Genomic DNA, 11739 nt, shown 5'->3' with positions numbered 1-11739 from the left:
CGGATAGAATCGCGTATTGGGATGTTTCATATGTCCGTTTAACTCTAAACTAACAGTTCCGGATAATTTGGGGTCGTGCGCTGGAGACGGCCTTAGCCATGGAACGGTGCAAGTAGGCAAGTAGCATAGCAGACACCAAAATCACGAGTGAGCAACAGACCCACCCATCAGGTCCACTCCACTCGACTCCATCCAGACCCAGCGGCAGCAGCGTCTAGACGCGACACCTGTTCTCCCCGGCGCGCCCAATCGCGTTCCACCACCTCGCTTCCTTGTACCTCGTGCCTTGCTCCCTCACCCGCATCCGCTCCTCCTGCCCCGAACACACAACGCCGTCGTCCGCCACTCGCAGCTTCCCACGCCCCCGCGCCCACCCGGTACACGTACTCCCCGGCCCAGCACCAACCCTCCTCGTCACCACTCTCTTTACTTTCCCTCGCGCGCTCTCTCTCTTTCTCCATTGCTGCCCCCTTGATTCTCGCACAGGAGGCCACGGCTCGCGCTCTCCCTGGCTGACACGGCGGTGGGCTGCTCAGGCGCGTGGTGCGGCGGGCGCTGGTGTGGTTTGGGGCTGTTGATACTGCCGTGAGCTAGTGATGGCGACTGCGGTGTTCGCCGGGGAGGGGACCGCCGCGCGCGGGGGGTGCTCGGCGGAATGCGCCGGCGGGATCGAGAGGCCGCCGGATCTCGGGAGCAGGGCGCGTGCCGCGGGGGACGGGTGCGCTAAGAGGAGCGTGTACCTTATGGAGTGCGTGCCGCTGTGGGGCTGCGCCGCGGCGCGCGGCCGCGCCGCGGAGATGGAGGACGCGTGCGCCGCCGTGCCGCGCTTCGCTGCCCTGCCGGCGCGGATGCTCGCGAGCAGCCGTGAGCTGGACGGGATCGGGGGTGACTTCGACGCCGCGGAGCTCCGGCTTCCGGCGCACCTCTTCGGCGTGTACGATGGACACGGCGGCTCGGAGGTGAGGTTATCTTCTCTTGTGACTCCTGGCCCAGACGAAACACATTAGTCTTGAGGCGAGGCGCTCTTGCTCATGCTTGATCATGTCTTTCCAGGTCGCGAACTACTGCCGGGATAAGATCCACGTTGTGTTAAGAGAGGTGCTGAAAGCTGGCAGGGGGTTGGAGGAATTGGGGGAAGTAGGGGAGGTGGACGTGAAAGAACCATGGGAGAAGGTTTTTGGTGATTGTTTCCAGAAGGTAGACGAGGAGGTGTCGGGGAAAGCCATCAGGTTTTCCAATGGCGCCACGGAGCTCCGTCCGGAGCCTATTGCTGCTGATAACGTCGGTTCCACCGCCGTTGTTGCCATTGTCTGCTCTTCTCATGTCATAACTGCAAATTGTGGAGATTCACGCGTGGTGCTCTGCCGTGGGAAGGAGCCGATTGCTCTGTCCGTCGATCACAAAGTACGTAATGGACTTTACTGTTCAGCTAAGTTTGTAAGTTGAGGCAAATTGTATCTGATTATGCTTGCGTGTTCTAGCCTGATAGGAAAGATGAGCGTGCCAGGATTGAGGCCGCTGGTGGGAAGGTCATTGACTGGAATGGTTATCGTGTCTCTGGTATTCTCGCAATGTCACGGTCAATCGGTAAGTTTTCTGGTTTTGCACGCCCAAGCTTATTATCTGGGCAAAATTATTGATGATGTCAAGCAAGCTGTAAAGCCATTTTGGAATGCAATTAAGGTCTTAAGATGTTTTTGTTACTTTTTGACCACGAGTCCCAACATGACTATTATTAATTTATTATCATGAGCTCTAGAACAATGCACTTTAGTAACTCCAGGATGCATCTCTCTGTAAGCTAGGAACTTAGGACAAAAAAAAGTGTCACAAAAAGTAAGCTTGTACAAGGACATGTTGTAAAACTGTTCAGCATATATGGCATTAATTTATTTGGTTCAGCCAAATATCCATAGTAGGAGATAGTTGTAGGTCTATGGCCATATCGGCATATTTCTGCATATGTTTGGGATGTCAGTAAGTGATGATACCTGAACCACTAGGAGCCTATATCAAACCATCAATCCTCGTATTGTCAAAAAGAAGAAAAGCCAGTTACCATCATCTTAATATTTTGCAGTACTCCTAAGTCTTTGGTACTGGACCATTATGTCAAACATTAAACTGAATTTGTGTCACAATTTCCATCATAATTCTTAGTTGGATATTTTTTTCTTTACAAATTATGTTGGCATGCATATGCATTTTATTATGAGGTCAGATGTTTCTTCCAGATGCTGTTCCAATTTACGAGATCACATGCTGTCACATTATTACATTAGCTCATTTCAGGCAGTAAATTGTAACCCTAAGGTAATGCTCTGTTTCATATACTGGCGACTTGCAACTGCTGCCAACAGCATGTTTTCATCGGACAAAAGTCATGTTTTAGGTTTAGTCTGTGTTCCTCGATTATGTTGTGGTTCCATTCCTGGAAAAATTTGGGGATGGGGACAAAGTTGTCAGTGAACTTAAATATGATCCTGTCAAAGTATTTGGATTAGGATACTGATGTACTTAAGGAGGCAAAAGTAAAAAGTCCCCCTTATTGAAGGAACAAAGGTACCCCGTATACTTATGCTACTATTCGTGCAACTGGCTCTGGTAGTTGTGAATGTGCCACCATGGGTAATAGTAATACTGGATATTAGTTGCACTTGTTATAGCTGCTACTGTCTGAATGCTTTTATTTTTAAAACTTGGGACAAAACTCTGTTCTTTCTGTTATATATGAAATTTAATTGACATAAGCAGTTAAACCAGCAATTACTCCGTGCATGGGTAGCATCAATCAGAAGCTTCTTATGGCATATTAACTTACAGTGGAAATGGCCAATCCTATCTACTTGCAGGTGACCGATACCTGAAACCATTTCTGATTCCAAAGCCAGAAGTCAGCATTGTTGCTCGGGCAAAAGATGACGACTGCCTCATTCTAGCAAGCGATGGTCTCTGGGATGTCATGTCAAATGAGGACGCATGCAAAGTTGCCCGGCGACAGATCCTTCTGTGGTACAAGAATAATAACGACGGTGCGAATTCTGATGGAGGCAGCGAACCCACTATGAACCCTGCTGCAAAAGCAGCCGCTGATTGTCTCGTGAGGCTAGCGCTGTCGAAAGGGAGCGGGGACAACATTAGTGTCATTGTTATTGACCTGAAATCAAGAAAAAAGACCAAGGGCAAAACCTAACATGCCCATAATTCACCCAACTAGCTGACCATGTCTGGAGTTTCGTCCGCTAGTCTGCTTCCCTTGCAAGAACGGCACTCCTACTTTTTTTGTTTCTTCAGTCGTCTGCAAGAGCTGTATGTGTATATGCTAATAGGTCTACTTCCGATAATCTGATGTATGGGGTGTGTGTTGGCGTGTTTCTGTATACCCCCTTAGCCTTTTGCTTTCGGGCTGTTCACACTTGATTCTCATCAGGTTCAGAACAGCCATGTAAATGTAGTGGTGTCTGCATAATAATCGAGCCTTGTGAAGGACTGAGCAGCCGACATGATCGTCGCAAGTTACATATGTAGCAGAAGATGTGCTTGCAGGTGTTGCCTTCCGCTGATCATCATATGTACTCCCTTTTCCAGATCATCAGATGACCATGATGGATGTTGATGAAAATGTCCTGACCTTCTGCATGGTTACCCTCTAAATGGCTGAATGTCTGACTGATATTGTTGCTTTATCTCCCTGTCAACGTACCTTATTATACAAATTTTGCACAAAAACACCTCAGTCCTGGGCCAACTGTTTAATTAGATGGTAAGTAACATAAACATCAACCGGTGAATGCAGTAGAAGCTAGACCACCTAACAAGCAGCTGCAATCGACATCATCACACATAAAACCGTCAAACGGCACATGACTTGTGCTCATGTTTTAGGAAGGACTACCACGCTGTACAGGGAATGAATGAAAAATGAAAGTTCTGACCTATTTTTTCCTTTTTTTCGGAAGGAACTATCGACTATGTGCTTTGCGAAAAGCTCATTTAAAGGGATCAGTAGTATTGTACTCTCTTCGTCCTATAATATAAGATGTTATTACAATCAATGTAGAGAGTACATGACAGATGATGAAATTCTGCACTGCCAACGTGTAGCAACTATTTTCTGTCTATAATGTCTGCTCGCAACAGAGAAAGAACGAAAAAACAAATTTCAGTAGACCGGGGTAGGCTCCAACTTCATCTTAAAAAGAGAAAAAGTGAAGACTCCAAGAGAAGGTATTTTGGGACGAACAGTAAAATAAAAACAGAAAAAAGAAACCTTGTTTGTACCGGTTCATTTTTAGAGTCTGCTATGAAAAAATTCATGCAAAATGGTACATTGATGCTTCCCAGTAAAAGAGACAACGTTAAGTGCTCTCAAAAGATTTTTTTATATATATACTCAGCTTGTTTTTCAACAAAGGTCACACTTTTCCTTTTTTATATATAAAATTTTGCAGTCAACCAAACGACACAGACATGTTCAAACCTTGTGTTGTATTGAGTTGGACCAAAAATAAAAAATAAAATGGGTTTATCTTGCATTATCCGTGGCATTTGTACTGTGTATTCGGTAGTTTCTGCTTGTCACCTTGATATTTGGTTTGCTGACAACTGAAATGGTGCACATCAAACATACACAACATACTAACAGGTACTCCTAATTAAAATATACAGTTCAGAGTACATGACAACAAGGGTTAAACCCCTGATTAAAATATACAATTCAGAGTTGTAGGCAAAAGGGGCTTGCCATGACCCACACTAACATCACGGGGTTTCAATTCAACATCTGATCAAAAGATACATGTTTCCAGACAACGCGCGCTGCCACTAAGCACTTTCAACATCAGATCTCATCGCCACACATAGGGCCTACCTTGAAGAAATAAACAACACTTAGAGCATGTACAAAACATAATACAACACAACACAACATGACATAACAGTCAAAGACCAGCACAAAGTCTTAACTTTCACTTGATGAACAAGCGAAATACATACTCTAAGATAGCTCAACCACACTACGGAGAAAATAGCTGACTTCACTCACCATATTCCAAACATTTTAGAGGAGTCTCTGAAGGAAATATGCCCTAGAGGCAATAATAAAGTTATTATTTATTTCCTTATATCATGATAAATGTTTATTATTCATGCTAGAATTGTATTAACCGGAAACATGATACATGTGTGAATACATAGACAAACAGAGTGTCACTAGTATGACTCTACTTGACTAGCTCGTTGATCAAAGATGGTTATGTTTCCTAACCATAGACATGAGTTGTCATTTGATTAACGGGATCACATCATTAGAAGAATGATGTGATTGACATGACTCATTCCGTTAGCTTAGCACTTGATCGTTTAGTTTGTTGCTATTCCTTTCTTCATGACTTATACATGTTCCTATGACTATGAGATTATGCAACTCCCGTTTACCGGAGGAACACTTTGTGTGCTACCAAACGTCACAACGTAACTGGGTGATTATAAAGGTGCTCTACAGGTGTCTTCGAAGGTACTTGTTGGGTTGGCGTATTTCGAGATTAGGATTTGTCACTCCGATTGTCGGAGAGGTATCTCTGGGCCCTCTTGGTAATGCACACCACTTAAGCCTTGCAAGCATTGCAACTAATGAGTTAGTTGCGGGATGATGTATTACAGAACGAGTAAAGAGACTTGCCGGTAAGGAGATTGAACTAGGTATTGAGATACCGACGATCGAATCTCGGGCAAGTAACATACCGATGACAAAGGAAACAACGTATGTTGTTATGCGGTCTGACCGATAAAGATCTTCGTAGAATATGTGGGAGCCAATATGAGCATCCAGGTTCCGCTATTGGTTATTGACCGGAGACGTGTCTCGGTCATGTCTACATAGTTCTCGAACCCGAAGGGTCCGCACGCTTAAAGTTTCGATGACGGTTATATTATGAGTTTATGAGTTTTGATGTACCGAAGGTTGTCGGAGTCCCGGATGTGATCACGGACATGACGAGGAGTCTCGAAATGGTCGAGACATGAAGATTGATATATTGGAAGCCTATGTTAGGATATCGGAAGTGTTCCGGGTGAAATCGGGATTTTACCGGAGTACCGAGGGGTTACCGGAACCCCCCGGAGGCTTAATGGGCCATAGTGGGCCTTTGTGGAGAAGAGGAGAGGCGGCCAGGGCAGGGCCGCGCGTCCCTCCCCCCTAGTCCGAATAGGACAAGGAGAGGGGGGCGACGCCCCCCCTTTCCTTCCTCTCTCCCTCCTCTTTCCCCCTCCACTCCTAATCCAACAAGGAAAAGGGAGGGAGTCCTACTCCCGGTGGGAGTAGGACTCCTCCTGGCGTGCCCCTCCTGGCCGGCCGCACCTCCCCCCTTGCTCCTTTATATATAGTGGCAGGGGGCACCCTAGAGACAACAATTGATCGTTTGATCTTTTAGCCGTGTGCGGTGCCCCCATCCACCATAGTCCACCTCGATAATACTATAGCGGTGCTTAGGCGAAGCCCTGCGTCGGTAGAACATCATCATCGTCACCACGCCATCGTGCTGACAAAACTCTCCCTCAACACTCGGCTGGATCGGAGTTCGAGGGACGTCATTGGGCTGAACGTGTGCTGAACTCGGAGGTGCCATGCGTTCGGTACTTGATCGGTCGGACCGTGAAGACATACGACTACATCAACCGCGTTGTGTTAACGCTTCCGCTTTCGGTCTACGAGGGTACGTGGACAATACTCTCCCCTCTCGTTGCTATGCATCACCATGATCTTGCGTGTGCGTAGGAATTTTTTTGAAATTACTACGTTCCCCAACAGTGGCATCCGAGCCTGGTTTTATGCGTAGATGTCATATGCACGAGTAGAACACAAGTGAGTTGTGGGCGATATAAGTCATACTGCTTACCAGCATGTCATACTTTGGTTCGGCGGTATTGTTGGATGAAGCGGCCCGGATCGACATTACACGTACGCTTACGCGAGACTGGTTCTACCGACGTGCTTTGCACACAGGTGGCTGGCGGGTGTCAGTTTCTCCAACTTTAGTTGAACCGAGTGTGGCTACGCCCGGTCCTTGCGAAGGTTAAAACATCACCAACTTGACAAACTATTGTTGTGGTTTTGGTGCGTAGGTAATAACGGTTCTTGCTCAGCCCATAGCAGCCACGTAAAACTTGTAACAACAAAGTAGATGGCGTCTAACTTGTTTTTGCAGGGCATGTTGTGATGTGATATGGTCAAAGCATGATGCTAAATTTTATTATATGAGATGACCATGTTTTGTAACCGAGTTATCGGCAACTGGTAGGAGCCATATGGTTGTCGCTTTATTGTATGCAATGCAATCGCCCTGTAATACTTTACTTTATTACTAAGCGGTAGCGATAGTCGTAGAAGCATAAGATTGGCGAGACAACAATGATGCTATGATGGAGATCAATGTGTCGCGCCGGTGACAATGGTGATCATGACGATGCTTCGGAGATGGAGATCACAAGCACAAGATGATGATGGCCATATCATATCACTTATATTGATTGCATGTGATGTTTATCTTTTATGCATCTTATCTTGCTTTGATTGACGGTAGCATTATAAGATGATCTCTCACTAAATTTCAAGATAAAAGTGTTCTCCCTGAGTATGGACCGTTGCCAAAGTTCGTCGTGCCCAGACACCATGTGATGATCGGGTGTGATAAGCTCTACGTCCATCTACAACGGGTGCAAGCCAGTTTTGCACACGCAGAATACTCAGGTTAAACTTGACAAGCCTAGCATATGCAGATATGGCCTCGGAACACTGAGACCGAAAGGTCGAGCGTGAATCATATAGTAGATATGATCAACATAGTGATGTTCACCACTGAAAGCTACTCCATTTCACGTGATGATCGGTTATGGTTTAGTTGATATGGATCACGTGATCACTTAGAGGATTAGAGAGATGTCTATCTAAGTGGGAGTTCTTAAGTAATATGATTAATTGAACTTAAATTTATCATGAACTTAGTCCTGGTAGTATTAGCATATCAATGTTGTAGATCAATAGCTCGCGTTTAGCTCCCCTGTTTTATTTTTGATATGTTTCTAGAGAAAACTAAGTTGAAAGATGTTAGTAGCAATAATGCAGATTGGATCCGTGATCTGAGGTTTATCCTCATTGCTGCACAGAAGAATTATGTCCTTGATGCACCGCTAGGTGAAAAACCTATTGCAGGAGCAGATGCAGATGTTATGAACGTTTGGCTAGCTCAATATGATGACTACTTGATAGCTTAGTGCACCATGCTTAAACGGCTTAGAATCGGGATTTCAAAGATGTTTTGAACGTTATGGACCATATGAGATGTTCCAGGAATTGAAATTAATATTTTAAGCAAATACCCGAGTTGAGAGATATGAAGACTCCAACAAGTTCTATAACTAAAAGATGGAGGAGAATAGCTCAAGCAGTGAGCATGTGCTCAGATTGTCCGGGTACTACAATCGCTTGAATCAAGTGGGAGTTAATCTTCCAGATAAAATAGTGATTGACAGAATTCTCTAGTCACCATCACCAAGTTAGTAGAACTTCGTGATGAACTATAGTATGCAAGGGATGACGTAAATGATTCCCGAGCTTTTCATGATGATGAAATCGATGAAGGTAGAAATCAAGAAAGAGCATCAAGTGTTGATGATTAACAGGACCACTAGTTTCAAGAAAAGGGCAAAGGGAAAGAAAGGGAACTTCAAGAAGAACGGCAAGCAAGTTGCTGCTCAAGTGAAGAAGCTCAAGTCTAGACCTAAGCCTGAGACTAAGTGCTTCTACTGCAAAGGGACTGGTCATTGGAAGCGGAAATACCCTGAATATTTAGTGGATAAGAAGGATGGCAAAGTGAACAAGGGTATATTTGATATACAGGTTATTGATGTGTACCTTACTAGTATTTATAGTAGCCCCTGGGTATTTGATACTTGTTCGGTTGCTAAAAATTAGTAACTCGAAATAGTAGTCACAGAATAAATAGAGACTAGTTAAGGGTGAAGTAACAATGTGTGTTGGAAGTGGTTCCAAGATTGATATGATCATCATCGTACACTCCCTATACTTTCGGGATTAGTGTTAAACCTAAATAAATGTTATTTGGCGTTTGCGTTGAGCATGAATATGATTTGATCATGTTTATTGCAATACGGTTATTCATTTAAAATCAGAGAATAATTGTTGTTCTGTTTACATGAATAAAACCTTCTTTGGTTATACACCCAATGAAATTGCTTTATTGGATCTCGATCGTAGTGATACACATATTCATAATATTGAAGCCAGAAGATGCAAAGTTAATAATGATAGTGCAACTTATTTGTGGCACTGCCGTTTGGGTCATATTGGTATAAAGCGCATGAAAAAACTCCATGTTGATGGGCTTTTGGAATCACTTGATTATGAATCAGTTGATGCTTGCGAACTATGCCTCATGGGCAAGATGACTAAGACTCCGTTCTCCAGAACAATGGAGCAAGCAACAAACTTATTGGAAATAATACATACTGATGTATGCAGTCCAATGAGTGTTGAGGCTCGCGGCGGGTATCGTTATTTTCTGACCTTCACAGATGATTTGAGCAGAAATTCAAAATTTTCCTACGCGTCACCAAGATCTATCTATGGAGAAACCAGCTACGAGTAGAAGGAGAGTGCATCTACATACCCTTGTAGATCGCTAAGCGGAAGCGTTCAAGTGAACGGGGTTGATGGAGTCGTACTAGTCGTGATTCAGATCACCGATGATCCTAGTGCCGAACGGACGGCACCTCCGCGTTCAACACACGTACAGCTCGACGATGTCTCCCACGCCTTGATCCAGCAAGGAGAGAGGGAGAGGTTGAGGAAGACTCCATCCAGCAGCAGCACAACGGCGTGGTGGTGATGGAGGAGCGTGGCAATCCTGCAGGGCTTCGCCAAGCACCTACGGGAGAGGAGGAGGTGTCACGGGAGGGAGGGAGGCGCCAAGGGCTCAGGTATGGATGCCCTCCCTCCCCTCCACTATATATAGGGGCAAGGGAGAGGGGGAGGCGCAGCCTTGCCCCTTACTCCAAGAAAGGGTGCGGCCAAGAGGGGGGGGAGGAGTCCATCCTCCCCAAGGCACCTCGGAGGTGCCTTCCCCCTTGAGGACTCTTCCCTCTAGGGTTCCCTAGGCGCATGGGCCTCTTGGGGCTGGTGCCCTTGGCCCATGTAGGCCAAGGCGCACCCCCTACAGCCCATGTGGCCCCCCGGGGCAGGTGGCCCCACCCGGTGGGCCCCCGGGACCCTTCCGGTGGTCCCGGTACAATACCGATGACCCCGAAACTTGTCCCGATGGCCGAAACAGGACTTCCTATATATAAATCTTTACCTCCGGACCATTCCGGAGCTCCTCGTGACGTCCGGGATCTCATCCGGGACTCCGAACAACATTCGGTAACCACATACAAGCTTCCTTTATAACCCTAGCGTCATCGAACCTTAAGTGTGTAGACCCTACGGGTTCGGGAGACATGCAGACATGACCGAGACGTTCTCCGGTCAATAACCAACAGCGGGATCTGGATACCCATGTTGGCTCCCACATGTTCCACGATGATCTCATCGGATGAACCACGATGTCAAGGACTCAATCGATCCCGTATACAATTCCCTTTGTCTAGCGGTATTTTACTTGCCCGAGATTCGATCGTCGGTATCCAATACCTTGTTCAATCTCGTTACCGGCAAGTCACTTTACTCGTTCCGTAACACATCATCCCGTGATCAACTCCTTGGTCACATTGCGCATATGATGATGTCCTACCGAGTGGGCCCAGAGATACCTCTCCGTTTACACGGAGTGACAAATCCCAGTCTCGATCCGCATAAAACAATAGATACTTTCGGAGATACCTGTAGTGCACCTTTATAGTCACCCAGTTACGTTGTGACGTTTGATACACCCAAAGCACTCCTACGGTATCCAGGAGTTACACGCTCTCATGGTCAAAGGAAGAGATACTTGACATTGGCAAAGCTCTAGCAAACGAACTACACGATCTTTGTGCTAGGCTTAGGATTGGGTCTTGTCCATCACATCATTCTCCTAATGATGTGATCCCGTTATCAACGACATCCAATGTCCATAGCCAGGAAACCATGACTATCTGTTGATCACAACGAGCTAGTCAACTAGAGGCTCACTAGGGACATATTGTGGTCTATGTATTCACACGTGTATTATGATTTCCGGATAATACAGTTATAGCATGAATAAAAGACTATTATCATGAACAAAGAAATATAATAATAACTTATTTATTATTGCCTCTAGGGCATATTTCCAACAGTCTCCCACTTGCACTAGAGTCAATAATCTAGTTCACATCACCATGTGATTAACACTGACAGGTCACATCACCATGTGACCAACATCCAAAGAGTTTACTAGTGTCACTAAACTAGTTCACATCATCATGTGATCAAGACTCAATGAGATCTGGGGTTTGGTCATGTTCTGCTTGTGAGAGAGGTTTTAGTCAACGGGTCTGAACCTTTCAGATCCGTGTGTGCTTTACAAATCTCTATGTCATCTCCTAGATGCAGCTCCCACGTTCTATTTGGAGCTATTCCAAATAACTGTTCTACTTGGAGCTATTCTAAATTGTTGCTCCATTATACGTATCCGGTATCTCTACTCAGAGCTATCCGGATAGGTGTTAAGCTTGCATCGACGTAACCCTTTACGACGAACTCTT

The 11739-nt window shown here is 45.5% G+C and overlaps 1 protein-coding gene across 1 annotated transcript; it reads left to right on the top strand.

Moving 5' to 3' along the window:
* Positions 1 to 270: 270 nt before the first annotated feature.
* LOC123061731 (protein phosphatase 2C 50) lies at positions 271 to 3501 on the top strand. The gene is made up of 4 exons (XM_044484966.1): positions 271 to 959; positions 1054 to 1404; positions 1482 to 1587; positions 2853 to 3501. The coding sequence occupies exons 1-4, from the start codon at positions 597 to 599 to the stop codon at positions 3191 to 3193; spliced, it is 1161 nt and encodes a 386-aa protein (XP_044340901.1). The 5' UTR covers positions 271 to 596; the 3' UTR covers positions 3194 to 3501.
* Positions 3502 to 11739: the final 8238 nt, after the last annotated feature.

This window comes from Triticum aestivum, chromosome 3A, assembly GCF_018294505.1.
Source record: "Triticum aestivum cultivar Chinese Spring chromosome 3A, IWGSC CS RefSeq v2.1, whole genome shotgun sequence".
NCBI classification, from domain to species: Eukaryota; Viridiplantae; Streptophyta; class Magnoliopsida; order Poales; family Poaceae; genus Triticum; species Triticum aestivum.
This window is presented reverse-complemented; position numbering and strand designations above follow the sequence as displayed.

Coding starts and splice junctions, on each gene's coding strand:
- LOC123061731 (XM_044484966.1), top strand. CDS start 597: ATGGCGACTGCGGTGTTCGCCGGGGAGGGGACCGCCGCGCGCGGGGGG. Junction 1,405..1,481: donor CTCTGTCCGTCGATCACAAA/GTACGTAATGGA, acceptor TGCGTGTTCTAG/CCTGATAGGAAAGATGAGCG. Junction 1,588..2,852: donor CGCAATGTCACGGTCAATCG/GTAAGTTTTCTG, acceptor ATCTACTTGCAG/GTGACCGATACCTGAAACCA.